Here is a 24,959-nt window from a genome sequence, read left to right as displayed (position 1 = left end):
CCCCTATGTGTACCAGGTGTTCCTCCCAGGACCCACTATAGATCGCTATGTCATCCAAGTATGCACAGGCAAATTCTTGGAAGCCATCCAGGAGTCTATCCACCATCCGTTGGAAAGTAGCCGGGGCATTCTTCATCCCAAAAGGCATGACCCTAAATTGGTACAGGCCGAATGGGGTGACGAAGGCCGACTTGGGGATAGCATCCTCGGCCAGGGGAATCTGCCAGTAGCCCTTACATAGGTCTATGGTGGTCAGATAACGTCCCCTGGCAATACGATCCAATAATTCGTCTACCCGGGGCATCGGGTAGGCGTCAGTGGTAGTCCGCTCGTTGAGTCGCCTGTAGTCCACACAGAACCGGGTGGTCCCATCTTTCTTCGGTACTAGGACTACAGGCGAAGCCCAAGGGCTGTCAGAGGGTTCGATGACCCCAAGCTGGGTCATCTCCTGTATCTCCTTCCGCATTCCATCTCGGACTGCTTCAGGGATACGGTAGGGTGGCTGTCGTAAGGGGGTCTGTCCGGGGGTCTCTACCTTGTGTATAGCGAGGTGGGTGTAACCTGGCTCCTGGGAAAAAGTTGCTTGCTTTTCCCATAACAACTGTTTCGCTTGGATCTTTTCTGTGGGGTTTAACCTGTCTCCTAACTGTACGAGGGAGGTGAGGTCAGTCTGGGGGTCCCTTTCTAATAGATCAGGGAGAGACAAATTCTCCGGGTCATCTGCAGCTGGGGCACATACAGCTGCAATGTTCTCAGGTCGTTCTTGATACTCTTTCAGCATGTTCACATGAAAGGATCTCTGGACCTTTTCGTCGGAACAGCTGGCTATCAAATAGGTAGTATCGCAGATCTGCGCCACTATCCTGTACGGGCCTTGCCAAGAGGCTTGCATCTTGTTGGCCTTCACAGGTTTGAGCACTAATACTTTTTGCCCCACCTGGAAGGCTCGCTGTCGGGCACCCTGATCGTACCACCTCTTCTGTTTCCCCTGGGCCGCCTGGAGATTCTCCCTTACCATCAGGGACAGTTTCTCCATGCGGTCCCAAAGTTCCAGAACATATGGCACTATGGGGGTCCCTTCTTGCTCGGTCTCCCCTTCCCAGTGTCCCCGGATGAGATCTAGGGGTCCGCGGACCCGTCTCCCATACAGTAACTCAAAAGGGGAGAACCCAGTAGATTCCTGGGGCACCTCCCGGTATGAAAACAGAAGGTGCGGCAAGAATCTCTCCCAGTCCCTGCAAGTGTCCGTAAAGGTCCTCAGCATCTGCTTGAGGGTACCGTTAAAACGCTCGCAGAGACCGTTAGTCTGTGGATGGTAAGGCGAGCTAAGCAAGGGTTTAATGCCACATACTTTCCACAGCTGCTGGGTGAGCACCGCAGTAAATTGGGTTCCCTGGTCGGAGAGGATCTCTTTAGGGAACCCAACCCGGGTAAAAATCCTCACCAGGGCATCAGCAACTGTCTCTGCCTCTATGTTCGACAGCGCTACTGCCTCTGGATAGCGAGTGGCATAGTCCACTACAGTAAGAATATACTTCTTGCCTGATGGACTAGCCCTGGCCAGTGGACCTACAATGTCAACAGCTATGCGGGAAAAGGGCTCCCCTATAATAGGCATCGCTGATAGTTTCGCCTTAGGGTGGTCCCCCCGTTTTCCTACCCGTTGACATGTGTCACAAGTACTGCAATATATCCGTACAGCCTGGTTGAAGTTGGGCCAAAAGAAATTCTGGGAGATCCTATAGGCTGTGCGACGTGACCCTAGATGTCCTGCTAAAGGGACATCGTGCCCTATCCGCAGAAGCTCCTGCCGGTATTTCGCGGGTACCACCAGCTGGTGGTTCTGCGGAGGGGCTATCTTTTTCTGGGAAGGTTTCGGGATTCTGTATAGCCTGTCCCCCACCCACTTATACCGCTCTCCGTCTATCCCTTCTTCTCCAGCGTCTGCTCTGTCCCTGTACTTTTGTAAGGTAGGATCTGCCCGGGTTTCCCTCCCAAACTCTTCTGGGGAATCCCAACGTAAGGGGGTCTGAGCTAAGGTGTCAGTCGGGGAAAAGGGTCTTACCTGGGCCTCCTCGGCAGGTGGGCTGGTTCCAGAGGCACGGGTCTGAGAGCGAGTAGTCACTGGGTTAACGTCCAAGGGACCCATTGGAGCATAGGCCGAAACCAAAGGGGCCAAATCATTACCAAGAAGCACATCAGCGGGCAAGTCTTTCATAACCCCAACATCCACGTGTCTAGCGCCCACTCCCCAGTCCAGGTGAACACGGGCAACAGGTAACCGGAATACGGCTCCCCCTGCTACCCTCACGGCTACTGTGTCTCCGGTGTGCTGGTGTTCTGAGACCAAGTTCTTTTGGAGCAGTGTCATGGTGGCTCCTGTGTCTCTAAGTCCATTTACCACTCGGCCATTTAGTTTCACAGTCTGCCGGTGTTGCTGGCGATTGTCCTGATGGGCGGCTTGCACCGGGTCGGCTTCGTGCAAGATACCCCAGAATTCCTCCTGTTCTACACAGTGAGCAGCAGGCTGTGGCGGTCGCTGATTCGGGTTGGCTGCTCTCCTCCAGGACTGAGCTTGGTTAGCTTGGTTCAGCGGTGTCAGGGTACCTGTGGTCTCTACCTCCGAAAGAGGTAGAGACTTAGCTGTTCCTCCATCCAGACGGTCTGATGGCTCCCTTCCCCGCGGTCTATCCGGTCATGCTAGGCCGGCCGCGAGGGAGTGACTGCCTTTTACAGCATCTAGGCAGGAAGTAGTCATCAGGACACTCCCCCGGAACAACCTGTCAGTCAATGGCTGCAGGACCAATCAGGACGCCTTGGGGGCGTGGTTACTGCTCTGAACAGGGTATTTAACAGAGCTTATTTCATTAGCTCATTGCCCTGTCGTGGTTCTAGCTTGTTCTAGTCACTCAGTGCTTGTGTATTCTATTATCCCTTTTGGTTTTGACCCGGCTTGTTTACCTTACTCTGCTTATCTCTGTTACCCTTGATTCGGCTTGTCTCTCGCTTACCTGTCTTCTGTTACCCTCGACCTCGGCTTGTCTTTGACCATTCTATACTGTACTACTTACGTTAGTCCGGCCATTCTAAGGTCCGGTATACGTATCTGGCTACTGTTTGTACTCTGCGTGTTGGATCCCTGTCCCGATCCTGACATTACGACAGGGCCAATGGATCCTGCAAGTACAAACAGTCAGCTGGCTGCTCCTGATCCTAGGTTTGAAGCCATGGATCACAGAATGGATCAGATGGCGCTTGCGCTACAGGCTCTATTAGCTTGTGCCAATAAACCACCAGAGGAGATACGTAATACCCCTGTTTCTCCTGTCGGTTCAGGTCTAGAGGTAGCCACAGTGGGTGCTTCTTCTCACATTACCCCCCCAGTACGCTATGGTGGGGCTCCTGAGAAGTGTCGTGGTTTTTTAAACCAAATTAGTATCCACTTTGAATTGCAACCTCGCTCTTATCCTACAGATAGGGCAAAAGTAGGATTTATTATCACCCTACTCATTGAGAAAGCTCTGAGATGGGCCAACCCACTATGGGAGAACGATAATCCATTAGTTTATAACTATAACGCATTTGTAGCTGCTTTTAGAAGAACATTTGACCCTCCAGGTAGAAAGGTTAATGCAGCCAGATTACTGTTGCGCCTGAGACAGGAGAACCGAACACTGGTGGATTATGCACTAGAGTTCAGGTCTCTGGCGGCAGAAATCAAGTGGAATGAGCAGGCGTATATGGATGTATTTTTGAATGGCCTATCTGATGTAATCCTTGATGAGGTTGCTACCAGAGAACTCCCTGAGAATTTAGAGGATTTAATTTCGTTCATCTCTCGTATAGATGAACGTCTAAGAGAGAGACAGAACACTCGAGAGGGGAACCAGAGACCTTCTTTTAGGTTAGCTCCCGCTGTTCCAAGTCCTGACTCCACGATATCTTTGCTTACTGAACCTATGCAGAAAGGGTATACCCGCCTCTCTGAGGAGGAAAGACAGCACAGGAGAAGAGAGGGTTTGTGTATGTATTGTGGAGCCAAGGGTCATTTACTCTCGAACTGTTCTAACCGCCCGGGAAACGCTCGCACCTAAGTCTCTCTAGAGGACAGGCCTTGGGTGTTTCTATTTTGTCCTCTACTCCTGATTATAAAGATCACAGGCTTCTGCTACCAGTTTCCTTAACTTGGGGGAAGGAAGTAGTAAGGGCTATGGCATTGATAGATTCCGGTGCTGCTGAGAATTTTATCGACCAAGCCTTTGCTAGTAAGAACAATTTCCCATCCCAGCTAAGGGAGACACCTTTGGCCGTTGAGGCCATAGATGGTAGACCACTACTAGACCCTGTTATCTTTCGTGAGACCATACCCATTAATTTAAATGTGGGTATCCTACACGTGGAGAATTTATCTCTTCTGCTCATTTCGTCTCCTTCCGTTCCCATAGTTCTGGGGTACCCATGGTTGAAAAAACATAACCCTATTATCGATTGGGAGTTAGGAGAGATACTCTCGTGGGGCCAGGGCTGCCAGGATCGGTGTTTGTGCAAGGTTTCTCCATTAGCTAATATTAACATACCGGAGAATCCTACTCAGTCCACAGAAAGACAAATACCAGACCTTTACCTAGACTTAAGGGCAGTGTTTGACAAGAAGAATGCCGATTCTTTGCCTCCACACAGGTCATTTGACTGTAAGATTAAGCTTCTACCCGGCACTATGCCTCCGAGGGGCCATGTATATCCTTTGTCTGTTCAGGAAAACTCGGTTCTAGAGGAGTATATTCGGGAGAATTTAGAAAAGGGATTCATCAGGAGGTCTTCTTCTCCGGCCGGGGCTGGGTTCTTTTTCATTAAGAAGAAGGATGGCACGCTGAGACCTTGTATCGATTACCGAGGCTTGAATAAAATAACTGTCAGAAATGCCTATCCTATCCCACTGATTACCGAGTTATTTGATCGTCTTAAGGGCTCCAAAATCTTCACCAAGTTAGATCTCAGAGGGGCTTACAATTTGGTGAGAATCCAGCAAGGTCACGAGTGGATGACGGCATTCAATACCCGGTATGGCCATTACGAATACACTGTTATGCCATTTGGACTATGCAATGCTCCTGCAGTATTTCAAGATTTGATTAATGAGGTACTTAGGGAGTTTCAGCATGATTGTGTTATTGTTTACCTGGACGACATACTAATACACTCTAAGGAGATTGAGACTCACCATAGACAGGTCAGAAAGGTATTACACAAGCTGCTGCAACATGGTCTATATTGCAAATTGGAGAAGTGCAGTTTTGATCAGTCTCAGGTAGACTTTCTTGGATACGTGATTTCTGGGGAGGGTTTTAAAATGGATCCTGTAAAACTTCAATCTATTTTAGACTGGCCCTTGCCCAAAGGACTCAAGGCTATCCAAAGGTTTATTGGTTTTTCCAACTACTATAGGCGCTTCATTAAAGGATACTCCTCTATCATTGCGCCTATTACCAATATGACCAAACAAGGGGCTGATACTAAGTTCTGGTCTAAGGAAGCTCTGGGTGCTTTCAAGACTCTCAAGGAACTTTTTGCCTCGGCTCCCATTCTAGTCCATCCTGATACGACTCTGCCTTTCTTGCTCGAGGTCGATGCCTCTGAGACAGCAGTTGGGGCTGTTCTGTCTCAAAGGTTAGGGGTGGATAAACCGTTACACCCTTGTGGTTTCTTCTCTAAGAAATTTTCTGGGCCTGAGAGCAGATATGACATCGGGGAAAGGGAACTGTTAGCAGTCATTAAAGCCTTAAAGGAGTGGAGACATTTGTTGGAGGGGACCCTACACCCTATTACGATTTTGACGGACCACAAAAACTTGTCCTATATTGGGGAGGCTAAGCGCTTATCCTCTAGACAAGCTCGTTGGTCCTTATTCCTGACTCACTTCAATTATGTACTGACTTACAGACCTGGTTCTAAAAACTCTAAAGCCGATGCATTATCTCGCCAATATGAACCTTCTACTGTACCTGAACCAGTTCTTTCTTCTATAGTTCCGAAATGCAATATCATTGCTAATACGAATCTCAGGATTCATTCTCCATTACTGGCCGAGATCATTAAGTTGCAACATCTAGCACCTAAACAGACTCCTGCGGGCCGTCATTTCGTTCCTCCTGCTCTTCAACTGGAACTTTTACAGTGTTTACATAATAGCAAGATGGCGGGACATCCTGGTATCCGCAAAACTTACGCGTTGATCTCTAAGGACTTCTGGTGGCCTGCTTTACGGAGGGACATTGAGGAGTTCATCGCTGCATGTGAAGTTTGTACTAAAACCAAACAACCCCATACGCTTCCATGTGGATTCCTGCAACCCTTGGAGGTTCCAGAAAAACCATGGTCCTGTTTGGCCATGGACTTTATTGTCGATCTACCTATCTCTAAAAGACAGACTGTTATCCTCACCGTGGTTGACAGGTTTACTAAGATGGCACACTTCATTCCCCTGCCTAAACTCCCGTCTTCTCCCGAATTGGCAGAGATATTCGCTAAGGAGATTTTTCGCCTACATGGGATACCCTCTCAAATTGTATCGGACAGAGGCTCCCAATTTGTTTCTCGCTTTTGGAGGTCCTTCTGCTCTCAACTTGGTATTAAATTAAACTTTTCTTCTGCCTATCATCCTCAGTCTAACGGAGCTGCTGAACGTACCAACCAGAAAATTGAACAATATTTACGATGCTTTGTTTCTGAACACCAGGATGATTGGGTCGGTTTGATTCCTTGGGCGGAGTTTGCACACAACAATCTCGTTTGCGATTCTACTCATTCAAGCCCCTTCTTCATGAATTATGGTTTTCATCCGTCTATTCTTCCTTCGGATTCCCCTTCCCAGGGGGTGCCGTCGGTTGATGTTCATGTTGCCAATTTGAGGAAGTTGTGGGATCAAACTCGACAAATCCTTGTGCACAACTCTACGTTGGTCAAGAAACACGCTGATAAACGTAGAAGGGCGGCTCCGGTCTTTGTTCCAGGTGATAGGGTATGGCTGAGCACGAGGAACATCCGTTTAAAAGTGCCCTCCATGAAGTTCGCTCCTCGTTATATTGGACCCTACAGGGTGCTGACCCGTATCAATCCAGTTGCGTATCGTTTAGCTCTTCCTAATACCTTACGCATCCCGAACTCGTTTCACGTTTCATTGCTGAAACCACTCATATGTAACAGATTTTCCTCCACAATAGCCCCTCCTCGCCCCGTTCAGGTGGAGGGTCAGGAGGAGTATGAGGTTAACTCTATTATTGATTCTCGAATCTCCCGGGGGAGAGTACAATATCTGGTTGATTGGAAGGGATATGGCCCTGAGGAGAGGAGTTGGGTACCTCAGGAGGATGTTCATGCTCCCCGTCTCCGCAGGGCGTATCACTCTCGCTTCCCATCTCGTCCCGGTTCATTCCGCCCGGTGGGCGTATCTGAGAGGGGGGGTACTGTCAGGGTACCTGTGGTCTCTACCTCCGAAAGAGGTAGAGACTTAGCTGTTCCTCCATCCAGACGGTCTGATGGCTCCCTTCCCCGCGGTCTATCCGGTCATGCTAGGCCGGCCGCGAGGGAGTGACTGCCTTTTACAGCATCTAGGCAGGAAGTAGTCATCAGGACACTCCCCCGGAACAACCTGTCAGTCAATGGCTGCAGGACCAATCAGGACGCCTTGGGGGCGTGGTTACTGCTCTGAACAGGGTATTTAACAGAGCTTATTTCATTAGCTCATTGCCCTGTCGTGGTTCTAGCTTGTTCTAGTCACTCAGTGCTTGTGTATTCTATTATCCCTTTTGGTTTTGACCCGGCTTGTTTACCTTACTCTGCTTATCTCTGTTACCCTTGATTCGGCTTGTCTCTCGCTTACCTGTCTTCTGTTACCCTCGACCTCGGCTTGTCTTTGACCATTCTATACTGTACTACTTACGTTAGTCCGGCCATTCTAAGGTCCGGTATACGTATCTGGCTACTGTTTGTACTCTGCGTGTTGGATCCCTGTCCCGATCCTGACAAGCGGACACTCCGGGCGCTTGTGTCCCAACTGTTTGCACAGAAAGCACCGGATGGGTTGGGAATAATCCCGGGCATTAAATTTGGATGGCTGTACATAATTATTGGACGGTGGTACTACTGGGCTGCGATGCACTGGGGGTTGGTAGGTTGTTGAAATCGGAGGGGCTGCTGGTCGGTATTCCACTCTGGTCGGAACTTTAACCACGGTACTGTCCAGTTTGCGAGCATCAGTATATTCGTCTGCCAACCGGGCCGCCTCGGGTAGGGTAGAGGGTTTTCTATCTCTGACCCACTCCCGAACCCCGGTAGGCAATTTCTCGAAACAGTGTTCCAGTAAGAATACCTGTAGTACCTCTTCCCCCGATACTGCTTGGCATCCTGCCATCCAGTGGGTTGCAGTACGGTGAACTCTGCAGGCCCATTCCACATACGAATCGCCACTTTGTTTGTTGGTTTCCCTGAAGCGCCGTCTGTAAACTTCTGGGGTCACCGCATACCTGGCTAGAAGCGCATCCTTCACTGCCCGGTAGCTGGTGATCTCCTCCTCTGGGATGGCCCGAAATGCATCACTAGCCCGGCCGGATAATTTCCCAGAGAGGATGGTGACCCATTGGTCTGTGGGTACCTGATGGAGGGCACACTGCCTCTCAAAATCGGCCAGAAACCCATCGATCTCTCCTTCATTTTCAATAAAGTTTTTGAATGCAGCAAATGGTACCTTTTTCCTTCCGGAATCGTTATTGGGTACCTCTGCTGCTGCAGCTCCCCTTCCTTGGAGCGCTTGGTGTGCTGCTACTGCAGCTTGCACACGTTCCACAATGTCTGCTGAGGGGTTGGGGCCAAAGTGTGCCAGCCTTATTTGCACTGCCCGGTTAAATTGTATCTCCTCGGGTGTTAAATCCAAACTGCTGGGCACATTAGCGTTCTCCGTTCCCTGTGTTGCATCCATTTCCCTTAGCAAAGCAATAATTTCCCGTTTCTTTAAATTGCTTGCTGATCGACCTCGGCGTTCTATTATGTCCTTAAGAGTAGCACGTCTTAACTGTTCATACTGCATTTCTTTCCTTCTGTGTTGTGGGATTCATCCCGTCGCTTGCCACCAATTGTTAAGACACCTTTTGTCTTAATAAGTAAGTCACTGTTTAGTCTACCTTCCCCTCTCACCGTATCAAGTTCTTGTTCGTATTCTGTATAATCCACGAACATAACCAGGGGAAGTAGTAATCCCTCGAGTAACGATATCCACCAAACGGCATAAGTTCCCAATAATAGTCCTTGAGCGTAAATAAGAATCCCCCCAATAACGAGACTGAAGCTCCGTGTTGAGGGTCAAAACAAGATCTGAGGACTGGAACATCCAGCCTGCTTTTTATTAGGAAAAGGCACACACAGGGCACTCCCAGGGGGAGGATGAAAATAACCAATTATACACAGGGTAACACCCCCACCTCTCCTCCCCTCAGATAATCACATAACACAATTAAACTGTACAATAATTCACCCCAGTTATGGATGTACCCCAAAACCAGGGGGTACACCCTTGAGTCCAGCACCGCTTGAAAGGTCTTGGTTAGGGGAACACTCTGTCCAAATCTTAGCCCATTCGGTTAAGGGGTTCGGGAGTTATGGACGATTGAAGTTTTGACCGACTGCACGGATCTTCTAGCCGAAAAGAGTTCCACAAGTTTTGGCCCTGCAGTCGGTCTCCGTTCGCCGGTTAAAATCACACGAAATCCTTATCATCCACAACTGTCTCCGAGTTCGCTGGATTCCCCATAGCTGATTACAAGTAACTACCGAATGGCTCGTCGTTCGGTTGTTCCAACACGAACTTCTGGGTGTATGGAGGTCTCAGCGGTGTTCGCCTGTTTGGGTATCCGTTTTTAGTTCCACGCGTTCACAGGCAAACACCGCTGTTCGTACACAAGATGGCCGCGAACACGTGCAACAGTCCCAAAATGGCGGCCACCCATATTTTAGACAGGGAGTTCGTGCGAAACGAGGCGAACAGCTGGAAAACAGGCTGGAACGGTAAAACATACTTTATAACATCCCAAATCAGTCCTTTAGGCGGATGGCCTACAATAGCCGAATCCACAAAAGTACGAGGCAGACGGATGGTTCCGTCACAATAAGGTTAATCCCGTTTCTTATGCCTTGGGTCTGCCTAAGAACCTGCGTATACCTAATGTATTTCCCACCTCGTTGTTGAAGCCTTACGTACGCAACCACTATACCCGCCATACTCCCCCTCCCCCTCCTGTCTCTGTGGAGGGTCATGAGGAGTTCGAAGTGTCTGCTGTTATTGACTCTCGTTTCCTTAGGGGTCGGCTTCAGTACTTGGTACATTGGAAGGGTTATGGGCCTGAGGAGCGCAGTTGGATTTCTGCGGATGCTGTTCATGCTCCCCGCCTTGTACGTTCTTTCCATTCGCGTTTTCCTGCTAGGCCTGGTCCTGCCCGCCCGGAGGGCGTGTCCTCAGGGGGGGTTACTGTAGCGTTACTTACCTTATCCGGGGGCCGGCCGCGGTCCTCTCTTCAAGCCGCGCGCGGTCCTGCGGCTGCACGAGCCGCGCGCGGCTCATCCGACTCTCCTAACAGGAAGACGGGCAGTGACCGCGAGATGCGGTCACGTGTCCCGCCTACAGCTAAGAGCGCGCCGCGAGTCTCGGGCGCGCTCTTAAAGAGACAGTGGGAGCCTAAATTGCAAAAAGGCTCCCATTGGCTCCTGTCATGCCAATCACCCCATACACTTACCTGTTGGGGGTGTGGAAGTGACAGGAGCCAATCACATTAGTTTGAAGGCTACTTATACTCACCCTTTTCCCTTAGTTCCTTGCCCTATCGTGGTTTCTGCTACAGTTCCCTTTAGTGCTTGTTGTGTTCAGTTGTGTTTCTCCGTATTTGACCTTGGCTTTGTATTCTGACTTCGTTTTCGCTTAATCCTTGTCTGTACTGTTTGCCGGCTTACTGATTCCTGTGTACCAGACCCCGGCTAGTTCTCGTTTACGCTGTCTCTTTGTGCCCTTGACCTCGGATTGTTCCTGACTCTGTACTTCTCCTATTACGTCGAGTCCGGCCACTCTAAGGTCCGGTAGACGTATCTCTCCTCTGTGCTGTCTTCTGTTAGGCTGGATCCTGCGTGTAGGGGTATATACTCGTTACAATTATACAGAGAGCAGCACTATACAGGGAGCACTGACTGTCCCAATTTACTACACACACAACCCTGTATTATACAGAGAGCAGCACTATACAGGGAGCACTGACTGTCCCAATTTATTATACACTCAACCCTGTATTATACAGAGAGCACTGACTGTCCAGGGATATTATACACAGACAGTAATTGATAGCTGTGCTGCAAAATGTCCTTGGAAATGTTTTTCAAATGTTGGCAACTATGGCACTGTATCAAAGGAAATGTGTTTGGTTTTTTAATAATCCCTGGTGGAAAATAATGAATCCTCCACCAGGGATTATAAAAAAAATTTAAAAAAAATTGTCGGGGGCGGGGCTTAACATGTGGCAGGGGCGGGGTCAAACTGCGGCGAGGGCGGGGTTGAATGTGCCCCCCTACTTTTGTCCCTGGCCCACCCTGTGCCCCCCCTAAAAATGAATCCTAGAGATGCCACTGCATGTGTACCCATAGTTTCAAGCTCAGTCATGCGTGCCAGTCCACCAATCGTTGCAGATGAGTGGCGTGATAGTATGTGAGCAGTGATGGAAGTCCCGCGCCGCCTTCGCTCTTTGGCCTTTCCAAGATCGATCTACGGATCCGGGTAGGCCTTTGATTCCACACGAATCATTGGATTGCTGTTGTCAGAGAATGGAAGAATGCCCTTGGTAAAGACGTTGGGGTAGTCTGGAATAGGTACAATAGGCGGGGAAGCACGTTCATCTTAACTGCGCTGATGCGACCGAACCATGAGGTGTAGTGGGTTGACCATCTGTGGAGATCCTTCTGCAGTGTTGTGAGAATTGGGAGGTAATTCGTATGGTATTAATGTGTAAGGTTGGTTGGCAGCCAGATGCCGAGGTATTGTAGTTTGAGGGCGCATAGCTTAAAGGGGAATTGCGTGTAGAGTCAGCTGTGTTGGTCAGAGTTCCGCGTTATCAACATGGCTTCAGATTTGCACAGGTTAAGTTTTATATTGGATACAAGGTTGTACTTCCTGAAAGCTTCCAGTAGGTTTGGTACGGAGATCCCTGGTTGTTCTAGGAAGAAAAGCATATCGTTGGCGTAGGCTGCCACCTGATGCTCTTCCTCGCCGCGTGGAGCCCTGTGATTCCCCCATCTCTTCTGACCACCTCAAGAAAGGGTTTGAGAGAGAGGGCAAACAGGAGGGGGGGCAGGGTGCATCCCTGTCTGGTGTCATTGTGGATGGTAAAAGGTTTTGTCAGTGCCCCATTGATGCGTATGTGTGCCGTTGGGGAGGTGTATAATGCCACCACCCAGGTCCGTAAGGTTGGGCCAAAGCCCATGCGTTGTAGGGTCGGTCATGCACCCAGGTCCGGTAAGATCCATGTAAGTTGGATCACTAAGGACTTCGCAACTAGCTTTAAGTCAGCGATCAGGATGGAAATCAGTCAGTAACTAGCGCAGCACGTCGGATCTTTGCCCTCCTTAGGTTTGACCGCCACAATTGCAGCCAGGGTATTTACATTTTATTTTAATTTAAAAGCACAGACTCTACTATCAGTTAGGTTTGAAAAATTTCCTCTCCTCTTCATTTAACATGGAGTAGAGGGAACTATAGAGCTTCCCCCTTGGTGGTGGGATTAAGGGTAAAATTAAACAAGGATTTTGAAGGCAATAATGGAATATATTATGCCTCTACAACAAGAACAGACTTCAGTCATGTGCTCTCCAATCCTCCAGAACATGAGTTAGTTTTAATTTTCTTGCAATAATGTTTGGTTTCTTTTCCAATGGATTTAGTGATCAGTTTCTAGTTATTGTATGATTATTTTCATGGGTTACCAAAAACAATACCGAGCAAAATAGGGAAGAGGAGAGTTGCCTGAGGTGAAGAGAAGGGTAAGGAATGAGGGTTGCAGGGGTTGGGGGGCGGTAACCTACTGGAAAGCACAGCTTAGATCTAGTATTGTAATCATGTCTGTATATGACAGGGGTAGGCAACCTTCAGAATGTTTTGAACTACATCTCCCATGATGCTTTGCCAGCATTCTAGCTGTAGGAGCATTGGAGATGTAGTCCACAACTTTTGGAGTGCCGAAGGTTGCCTACCTCTTGTATAGGAAGTGGGCTTTTTTCAAAGCAATATTTGTTTAAACCGATCAATAGAGATCGTTACAATCCAGTGGGACCAAATCTGAGTGTATGTTTCTACTATGTCTGTGGTGCTGGGAATCAAATTTGTCCCATATCTAATGGGATAAAAGGACTGAGCACCCACTATCCATATAGTTTAACACAAGAAGGCACTCTCTGATCTTATAAATAATCAATACAGTCAGAGGGGTTGGGCACCATATGTTTTTATAGTTACCTAATAGGACCAAAATGATTGGGTGTTCTCTGTCCAATTAGCTTGTAGGGCCAGAGGGGCTAGGCTAGTATAAAGACAGGAACTTGAGAACCCCCATGCTAGGCTAGTATAAAGACAGGAAATTATAACCCCCATGCCACTAACCAGTTTCTCTGGTTCAGTTGGCTCCACATCCAGTTAATGGCAGGTTAATGAATTGGAGCCCATTCAAATAATAGTGGGATCCCAAGGAACCCATGCTTTTTATGATAACTAAAAATACATGGGGGAGAGTTATTTGTCTCTAGATTATTCATTAAAGTAACATTTTCACTTTTTGGGAAATTGTATCTCTGAAGGTGGTCATATACAGTGGATGGAGTACGTTCATCACAATTGAGTCTAATTTTTCTGCAAAATTATTTGTGTACATGATTGTGCTAGTTCAATGACAGATTAAAAAAACCTTAACCCCTTAAGGACCAAACTTATGGAATAAAAGGGAATCATGATATGTCACACATGTCATGTGTCCTTAAGGGGTTAAACTAAACGGATCTTAAACTTGTATATATTGATTGTGTACACCCTAGCAGAGCTACTAACCAGATCCAGTAGTTTACAGAGTTCTTCTGTTTCTAAGGACCGTTTTGATTCCTCATGCTTAAGAAGATTTTTAATTTTGTCTATATTATTTTCCCCAAATTGAAAGTTTGCATCCTAGAAAAAAAGGAAACATAAATGCTTAATTGAAATCTATCTTCTACATTACACCAACATAAATAATGTGCAAAGCAATTGTAGTTAGATGGGTCCCACCATTCCATATGGGTCAGGTTAAGTTGGCTTAGAAACCTCCTGCAGATGGTGCATAATGAGGGGTGCAGGGAGCTTGACTGAGTTATTAGGCATGCAAATTCACCACACTTTAGCCTCAATTTAATTTAGTTTTTTAATCACATTTTGCTGGCCATGGCTAGGGGCACAGGGGGAAACTCTGTCCCCTTTGCTTCAATATATTATATAGAGCCCCTCGTGGGGCCTCGTGGGGGCACGAAGACACTAAGTACTACCTTTATTATTTTAATTAGGGCATTCTGAAGGGGCAAGGGAATAGACAGTGATCTGTCCACCTCCTGTTCTTTAATATGATGACTCCACTTAATGCCCTTGGGAGGGCACACGGAGTGGCGTGTACCAAGTCCCCCCTGTACATTACTATTGGCAATAGCTGCCCAAGCTCTAGCCTTTTATTACAGTGAGCAGTCACTGTTTAGCAGAGATGTTCACACTTACAGCATGGTGTGTGGTGGCATGAGGGAGATGTAAAACCTCCCTTGTACTGATATGGTGGTCATATCGACCGAATGGTCACATAGTAAAAAAAATAAAAAATAAGCATTACTCAACAGCATTTATATGTCGAATTCTATAGGCCCATGTAATGGTTGTTTCAGATACGTTATTCGTAATGATATTATTTATCTACAGAAATTAAATCAATCAAAAAGCGATAGAAGGCTTATCTGAAGCAGATAGACTGCCAATATTATGTATTGGCAGAATTGTAATTAAGGCATCCTTTGTTAGCATAAAGTATGCAACAAGGACATACCCTTCAACAACACAAGATAATTTGATGATTTTGTCCTGAGATGGACCGTATAGTAGAGATTTGCCTTGCTAACTACTCATGAAGAGAATCAGGATCTATATTAGGTTTTGTTAACCGACTACAAAAGGAAGTGAAACCTTACATATCACAGGGGCTGGCTACCTAGTGGAACTCCAGGTTACAATGAATCCAATAGATTTAATTGCTAGGCTCTCTTCCCCTATACTAACAGAGACTGTTTTACATTCCAACCTGACATTTGACAGAATGGACCACAGAGTAAGCTATTATCTATGAGATAGGATCACAGTTAGGGGATTCTGTGGGTAAGGGACATCTAAAATATTGAAAAGCTGAAATAGCTTTTACTGGTGGCATTTATAACGCATTCAGGAATCCTCCCAGATATTTAACCCCCACAATACAATACCTTTTCTGGATATGCAAGGAACATCAGTGAATAAAACTCAGGGCTTTTCTTCCATGCCTTTATGAATTCACTGTTTAGCAGTATTTCTTTAACTTCTCTTTCTGCGATTTTAAAAGCAAATTCACTCATGACAAATATAGAATCAACCTGCAAGTCAAATACAAGATATTTAAAGAAATACTTATAAAAGTATCTATACACACACACATACAAGTGTATGCATTTATTAAACATAATGTGGAGTCAATTACAGTATGTATTCACTGTTTTTGTCCATAAACTATAATATAAACAATTCATGTCTCCAGAACATTTGACAATGATTAATTATTTCTGTGGCTGCACGGGTTATCAAAAAATGGAATCACACTTCATTCACACTGACTGCTGGAGGAAACAAAAAAAGAGTTTCAGGGATTCTTCTCCTCCATTGGCATTACTCACGTAAACAAGAAAGGTAGGTACTCTATGGACCACCTTCCTATACCAGGTCCTGCCTTGTAGTACATGGTATTGGGCCACGGTTATGGTCATGCGTATGTAAGTGCACATCAATGATGTTGCTGAACAGGACATCACAGAGAGCTAAGTCTCAGATGACTTCCCTACTTAAGGTATCCTTCCCTACTCAATGTACTGCATCTCAATCAAAATGTCTGGTTGTAGTGGCCCTGGAATTGTAGTCCTGCAATGCAAAACACTGTCATTTTGTAGATACGGCAATGTTTTCACTGCAAGAACAAGTGACAGTGACAGCCACTAGAGGGTACATCAGACTAATTTCTTCAATCAATGCTTCTCAGAGAGAGCATTTGATTGAAGACACACAGTACTTGCTGAGCATGTGCTCCTCATTCACAATGCTTCTCTATGAGAAGCACTAGATTGGACAAGAAAACAGAGGTTTGCTAATGATAATGGAGGCAGAGCGAGCAGATATTTTAAGAGTGGCTGCATTTTCCAGCTTGTTTGTAATTTATGCTTTTCCCATAGCTGTAATTGTTTTGTGGTGTTTGGTTTTATAGGTAATAGTGAAGCAGGAGTCTATGGTCACTGCAGCACATACATCCTTAACCCCTTAAGGACCAAACTTCTAGAATAATAGGGAATTGTGACATGTCACACATGTCATGTGTCCTTAACCCCTTAAGGACCAAACTTCTGGAATAAAATGGAATCACACACGTCATGTGTCCTTAAGGGGTTAAGGGGTTAAATAAATCTCCACAAAATAAGTCGTTTTTAATCACTCAAGGTGTAAGGGTAGTGTAAAACCATGTGTAAATATGTGTAAATATGTAACCATTAAACAAATTCTAAAATAAATGCCTTTTATAATGTAGAGGATTAAGAAGGCATGAGTTGCCACCTACTGAATCCAAAGCCTTTTGTATGAAATCCATTGCCAGAGGGTCTGAGTCATCCGTTCCTGGCATCTCCAATATTTCCTTCCCGCCATAGAGTATTTTACTAGGTATGTACACAACAATTTCTTTAACTGCTGCCACTCTGTGTTTCCAGTTCAAGTTTTCACAGTTGTCAGCATCCTGTGGACTTGTTAGTCGTTTCAGATTAGCCTGAAAGTTGAATGCATTAAATATAAAAACATGTGCATTTTATACAATTTATTAATTTGCTTTTAATACACCTCTATATTATATGTAAGTTAAACCCTCACTGGCTCCTATACCTGTAAATACCTTCTATTAAATAAACCCTCACTCTCACACCTCTCTATTTACATGCTGGTTCCTGACTGTTCAGGGCTGTTCCTATGTGTGACATAATGTAGCCCTGTAATGTACAGCACCTGGCCTGGCTCAGTGTGTATAGTGCGGCTGAATGGCAGCCAGTATAGAGGAGGAGTTTAAAAAGGTCTGGACACATATTAGAGCATATATGCAGGTCAGCAATCTGATTGCCTTTTGAAATACAGTTGTCAGATACTAGCCCTGGTGCATTATTTCAGCATTATTACACATATAAACATGTACACACATTATAGATGATAGATAGATAGATAGATAGATAGAGACAGACAGACAATGAGGGAAAAAAGTATTTGTTCCCCTGCTGATTATGAACATTTGTCCACTGACAAAGAAATGATCAATCCATAATTTTAATGGTAGGTGTAGTTTAACAGTAAGAGACAGAATAACAAAACAAAATCGAGAAAAACGCATGTCAAAAAAGTTATAAATTGATTTTCATGTCAATGAGTGAAATAAGTATTTGATCCCCTGTCAATCAGCAAGATTTCTGGCTCCCAAGTGTCTCTTATACAGGTAACATGCTGAGATCAGCTCATTACCTGTATAAAAGACACCTGTCCACAAAAGCAATCAATCAGATTCCAAACTCTCCACCGTGGCCAAAAACAAAGAGCTGTCCAAGGATGTCAGGGACAAGATTGTAGACCTACACAAGGCTGAAATGGGCTACAAGACCATTGCCAGGCAGCTTAGTGAGAAGGTGACAACAGTTGGTGCAATTATTCGTTGGTGCAATGAAAGAAACACAAAATAACTGTCAGTCTCCCTCGGTCTGGTTCTCCATGCAAGATCTCACCTCGTTGAGTTTCAATGATCATGAGAATGGCGAGGAATCAGCACAGAACTACATGGGAGGATCTTGTTAATGATCTCAAGGCAGCTTGGGCTATAGTCACCAAGAAAACAATTGGTAACACACTACGACGTGAAGGACTGAGATCCTCAGAATCCACAAGAAACCATACAGATGAGGCTTCTCGGTCAAGCTGCTAATCACCCACGACGGCAAGACCATACCCGCCATGTCCCCGGAGGCTGGAGCGAAGATCCTTAGAGAATGGGGCTTGCCACCACCGAAACCGCCGTCCACCACAGCGAACCGCGACCGATTCACCCCAAAGTGGAAGAGGGTCCCCATGAACGGACAGAGGAAACACACATAACCCACTGACTGTGGCAAGTACCAACAGAGAGACTCTGGGACAGATAGCATAATGAGAGGGCGCCGTTAACAAGGAGATGGGGGGCTTGGGAATGCCAATCATGCCCCAACATAGTCACTGTAAGGAAAAAAACAAAACACAATTCAGGGCACCCAAAGGAGCATAGCACAGTACATAAATGGCTGAACACAGCTAACATGGTTACTAAAGGGGGGAGAAAAAAAATAGGGTATTGAAATAGCAAAGGCCAAGACCGAGCTGCACAGGCATGGAAGCACGTCGCTTCCTACCCCGTTGCGCCTATCACTGGCGCCAGGCCATACACATGGCAAACTGTTTAGTTCATTGTTTATTTTATTATGTTAATTTTATGTGAATCACATTGTACACACACCAGGGATACACCAACTCTGCAAACCGACAAAGTTGGAGCAAGCTGCCTGCCTAGGAACACAAACCCACAATACATCCCCAATAGGGAGTCGCCACCTGGGTCGATGATGCTGGGAAGGGAGGCGCTCCTGACCGAAAGAGAACTAGCGACACTACCACTCACACCCATAATGTATGACTCCCCATGAAAAAATACACCCATAATACAAAGGGACTTAACCACCCATCAAAACGGAGCCTACTTTGTAAAGACCTGATCAAACACAAACCAGACGTAATATGTCTCCAAGAAACACACTTTAAGACCAATGCCCACACACCCCTGCTGTCACAAGAATACCCGCATCAATATCACGCCACCAACACAAGCAAATCCAAAGGCGCTTCCATACTCATTAGCAAAGACATAGCGTTTAACCTCTCAAACCTAGATGTAGACAAGGAGGGGAGATATGTCATAGTGGGGGGGGGGCCTTTAATGATGTTGAATATACTATTACAAATGTATATGCCCCCAACTCGGAACAAAGGAACTTTCTACACCACATACTTAAGAAAATAGAGTCCGTAAAAAAGGGAATAGCAATTATATGTGGGGATTTCAACCACGTACTAGATCCCACGATAGACACCTCCTCAATTCATTCAATAGCGAGGATGAGACCACTCAAGAGACAGAGCAAAGCGATAAACAAACTACTACATGAACACCATTATTACGATATATGGCGAGCAACACATGTGGGGGAGAGAGGATACACGTTCTTCTCCACCGCACATAACTCATACTGTAGAATAGATGGTATACTAATAACTGGCCAACACCTAGAACAGGTTAAGGGATGCACCATAGAACAGATTACCTGGTCAGACCACGCCCCAGTGGTGGCAACCCTAGCCGACATATATGAATCCACGCACAGGAGCCCGTGGAGACTGAACGACTCCTTGCTCACAGACCCAACATTTGTAAAATCAGTGGAAACAGAACTTGAGCACTACTTTACTGAGAATGCCACAGACCACATGCCACACAACACCATATGGCAAGCGCACAAATCAGTAGTTAGAGGTATGATGATACAGAGAGTGGCTCATCTAAAACGGCAAGCACAGACACAAATGAAGGAGTGGCAAAAAGAACTCCAGAACCTAACGACTCAAAACCAACGGGCCCCAACCCAGGAGTTAAAGAACCGCATACTAAAAATCACCCAGGATATACAGAAACATGCCCTAGAAAAGACGGGACACTAACTACATAGACTTAAAGCGACTCAATACTCCCAGGGTAACAGGGCGAGTAAACTGGTAGCCCAACACCTCAAAGCCAAACAAACCAACCAAAATATTGCATACCTTTACACAGAAGCAGGACACAAAGTCACAGCACCCAAAGACATAAGCAAAATTTTTGCGAAGTACTACATGTCGCTATATAACCTAGCCAAGGACACACAAACGCACCAACCACGCTCCCAAGATATACAAGACTACTTAAACACGATACAACTACCCACCCTCACGCAGCTGCAAAAACAGGAACTTACCGCCCCTATAACACACAAAGAAGTAAAGGAAGCTACCAATAGGCAAATCCCCGGGCCCAGACGGCTTTGCAAACGGCTACTATAAAAAGTTTCATGAAACCCTAACGCCGCACTTGGCAAAGACGTTTAATGAAGCCACACACACACAACAATTGCCCACTGAGACCCTGATGGCCCACATTATCACTCTCCCAAAGCCAGGGAAAATCCCCACCTGTCCACAAAATTTCCGCCCCATATCCCTGTTAAACACGGATGCTAAACTAAACGCTAAAATATACGCAACGCGTCTCAGCAAGATACTACCCCACATAATCCACACCGACCAAGTTGGGTTTATAAAAAATAGTCAGGGAGGGGACAACACCAGGAAAGTACTAGATATCATTCAGAGTGCCCAACGCATGAAAGTGGGAGGCTTACTGGTGTCGCTAGACGCAGAAAAAGCCTTTTAACCGACTGAGCTGGGAGTTCCTGGAAAAGGTCCTCCTCCGGTTTGAGGTACCAGAGGGCTTCCTCTCAGCGGTCAGTGCACTATACAACTCATCCACAGCAAGGGTCCTGAATGCAGGATTCGTCTCAGACCCTCTTAGGATAACGAATGGATCAAGACAGGGGTGCCCCCTTTCACCACTACTATACGTGCTGGCCCTTGAACCGTTGGCAGCGGCCATAAGACAAAACACATCAATCCATGGAGTGAAAATAGGAGACAGAGAATATAAAGCGAACTTATTCGCAGACGATGTGTTACTGATCCTAAAGCAGCCACACATATCGTTAAAAAACCTAATGGCAACTATTGCCGAATATGGGAAACAATCATACTATAAACTTAATGTCACCAAGACGCAGGCCATGGGAATGGGGATCCAATCAAACACGCTAGAGAGACTCAAAGCAGCTTTTCCCTTAGACTAGACTGGAGAACAGATCACTTAACCTTCTTAGGTATCAAAATCCCACCCAACCTAAACAACTTACTGGAAAAAAACTACAACGCACTCACAAAAGTTATGGCCACCACACTCAGATCATGGGAAGGGAAATATTCCAATACCTGTTACGCACTCTACCTATAGCACCGCCAAACACACACCTAGCCACAATACAGAGATTAATTACCCGATTCGTGTGGGCCAACAAAAAACCAACGGTGGCATCTGAAATACTGCAACAACCCACCATGAGGGGGGGACTAAGCCTACCAAGCATAAAAGACTATTACAAAGCGGCGCAGCTAGCGACAGTCAAAGCAGCAACAGCAGAGGGGGAAACACCACAGTGGACCAGAATAGAGGCCCATTGGATCAATAAACAGGACCTTTGGGACCTTTTTTGGCTCCCGAAATCCATGCGCTCACACCACATATACCCCCTACCGACCACTATTTTGACACTAAAACACTGGGACGAAGAAAGGGGAGGTAAGAAGGAACAAAGAGCAATACGGCAGGACGTGCCAATCATATGCCTCCAAGTGGGTATCCCATCCCTAGACACGAAGCCATGGGAAGAGCAGGGCTGCACCATGATTAAGAATCTTTATAAGGAAAACAAACTGTTGCCCTTCCCAGAACTCCAAACACTATACAATATACCCAACAGAGCATTGTTCACATATTTACAAATGAAGTCACTCCTGACAGGCGCGACAATACAGAGTCAGGAGACAACACAAACGAACAGCATCGAAAAACTGTGCCTAGCGGGCAGACCCCCCAAAAAAGCACTGTCAACAATGTAACACCTCCCTACTGACACTAGACACATGAATTTCCAAACAGCATGGCACACAGAATTGGGATATAACATTAAGGCGGAAGCATTGCAAAGGGCATTCACAATACACAAGGGGAATACACTATGCACAACCCACCTAGAGACCATCCAAAAGCTACAATACAGATAGTACATGGTACCAGAGAAACTAGCTGCGATATACAAAGGTACAACAATTGAATGCTGGAGATGTAGAGAGAAGGAAGGCTCGATGAGCCACATATGGTAGTCATGTAACAAAATTAAACCGTTCTGGAGAGAGGTGGAGAGGGTGGCGACAGAGATGTTGGGTAGAACATGGCCTATAAACATAGAACAAGGTATACTACTTATGATACCAACAACACTAGGTAAAACATAAGAGAGATTGGTATTTCACCTACTTGTAGCAGCAGTGACCATTATAGCAAGGGCATGGAAATCACCACAGACACTCACTAGAGAAGCTCTAATAACCCAAACGTCTCTCAACTGGAAATATGAGCTAATGGCAGACAAACACATAGGGCGGAGGAAGCACACAAGCCAAGCGGGGGAAAGATGGAGAACGTACCTCAGCGAGCACCCGGGTCAACAAGAGGGGGGGGAGACACAGAGCTAAAGAAGGGAAGTAAAGGGGGGGGGGTGGCAATGATTAGAGGGGACTGTATAACGAGCACAAATCACATACTGTAAGGAAACCAAGTCTAGCCAAACCGTTTTCGGTAGTTTCCTCCCGAAATGTCAGAGCCTAAGAAAGTGAGAGTTCTGTTCGGCAGTTACAGGAAACGAAGTCCATTCGAAATATAACAGCTTCACAAGATAATTCCCTTGGTAAAGCATACGAATTCCAAATAACAGTCAGAGTCCAGGATCAGGATACAAGTAGAACTAACGTTTATTCACATACATGGCTTTTTATGCAGGTCCCCATGCAAGGGGACATCCCCCAGGGAGGAGTAACATTTATCCAATCCTGAACAGTAAAAATATAAAACACACCCAATACAAACAGGCAGTTCCCTCCCCTAGTCCTGGAGATTATCAGGTCTGATATAGTAACAACCTAATTATCTCCAGGCTGAAAATTCACTGTTTTCCCCAATTTCTGGAACACCCCTTTATACCTGGGGTATCCCCACAAATCCTATGCCCCCTGATAGCCCCGATCTGGGTGACCAACATATCCAAATTTCACCCAGATCGGTTCAGGGGTTCGCAAAAACCATGGAAGTCCTTTGTGACCGGTTCACTGTGGGTGGGCTGCCCAAAATAGTTCCAGAGATTCGTGGGGTTTTGCCGGTCACTTTAGAAAAAGGGAAGAAATGAATAAAAGTACCGAATGAATTCCCCTGGCTCCTAGCAGCGATTGTTCCCCTCATTCGTGTGCATATTTGTACCGAATAGCGCTCTTCTAGCTAATCGGTATCAATAGTTCCAGCGTTCGTATGCTTGGGACCGGTGTTCGGGAAGTCGAGTGTCCGATTTTAGTTCCAGACACTCGACGACCAAGTCCCGCTGCCTTTGTTTGACGAAAAAAAGATGGCCGCGGTTTTCTCTGCCACGTGGCGTTCGGTAGTACGAACGCGGACCGCACACATAGAGGGTGAAAGTGATGCCGGCTTTGAAGTTAAGTGAGCCAGGGGTGGTCTTTGTTCGGCAGTCCCATCTGCCGAATGAAAATACACAGAAAAGCAAGACATATGCAAAAAAATACCGAACAAGTAGCCATTTCTTCACACTGCTCCCCTATAAGTCCATAGGTCGGCATACCCGCCTAGACCCTGTCGGGTTGGCTTGGGGATGTCCGAGCAAAGTAGATGTTTTAGGAGTCCAGTTCAGTCTGGCGTGACAAGCCATCCGCATTACCATTTTGTTTGCCGGGCCGGTACTGCATAGTAAAATTATAAGGTTGAAGAGCCAGGCTCCACCGTAATAGCCTGGGATTGTCTCCAGCTACCCGGTTAAGCCATACCAGGGGGTTGTGGTCAGACATAAGGGTAAATGCCCGCCCATACAAATAGGGCTGAAGCTTCTTGAGTGCCCACACAAGGGCCAAACATTCTTTTTCTACGGTGGCATAGCTGACTTCTCGGGGTAAAAGTTTACGGCTGAGGTATGCCACCGGGTGTTCCATGCCGTCTGTTCCCACTTGGCTTAGCACGGCTCCCAGCCCAAACATGGAGGCATCTGTGTGTACAAGAAATTGTTTAGTGTAGTCGGGTGCTGCCAACACAGGAGCCTCACTCAATGCCGCTTTAAGCTTCTGGAAAGCGTCCGTGCACTCTGGGGTCCAGGAGACCTGTTTGGGAAGGGCCTTTTTGGTAAGGTCGGTGAGGGGTTTGGCCAGGGCGCTGTACTCTGGGACAAACTTTCTATAATAACCGGCCGTCCCTAAGAAGGCTAGTACCTGGGTTTTGGTCCTAGCTATGGCCTCTACCTTAGCTGGCTCTGGACGCTGTCTACCGGAGCCCACCCGGTGGCCAAGATACTGTACCTCGGCCAGGCCTACGTGACATTTGTCGGGTTTCAATGTGAGCCCTGCGAGGTGGATTCGTTTGAGTACCCTGGACACATGACCCAGATGGTCTCCCCATGTGCGGCTGTAGATGGCAATATCATCTAGATACGCGCATGCGAAGTCCTGAAACCCCTCCAGGAGCCTATCGGCCATCCTCTGAAACGTAGCCGGGGCATTCTTCATCCCAAAGGGCATAACCTTGAATTGGTATAGCCCGAAAGGGGTGACGAATGCC

General features: G+C 46.6%; 1 protein-coding gene across 2 annotated transcripts in view; it reads right to left on the bottom strand.

The window, feature by feature from the left end:
• Nucleotides 1-24,959, bottom strand: part of LOC134614241 (uncharacterized) — a 142,378-nt gene that overhangs the window by 33,255 nt on the left and 84,164 nt on the right. For both annotated transcript variants that reach the window (XM_063457814.1, XM_063457815.1), the window contains exons 10-12: nucleotides 16,935-17,138; nucleotides 15,562-15,708; nucleotides 14,123-14,236 (exon numbers count right to left, since the gene is read on the bottom strand). In XM_063457814.1, the coding sequence (XP_063313884.1) occupies nucleotides 14,123-14,236; nucleotides 15,562-15,708; nucleotides 16,935-17,138 (465 nt within the window). The remainder of the gene's footprint in view (nucleotides 1-14,122; nucleotides 14,237-15,561; nucleotides 15,709-16,934; nucleotides 17,139-24,959) is intronic.

The sequence above is a fragment of the Pelobates fuscus genome, chromosome 6 (genome assembly GCF_036172605.1).
Source record: "Pelobates fuscus isolate aPelFus1 chromosome 6, aPelFus1.pri, whole genome shotgun sequence".
NCBI lineage: Eukaryota > Metazoa > Chordata > Amphibia > Anura > Pelobatidae > Pelobates > Pelobates fuscus.
The sequence above is the reverse complement of the archived record's forward strand: the minus strand, read 5'-3'. Positions and strand labels throughout refer to the sequence as shown.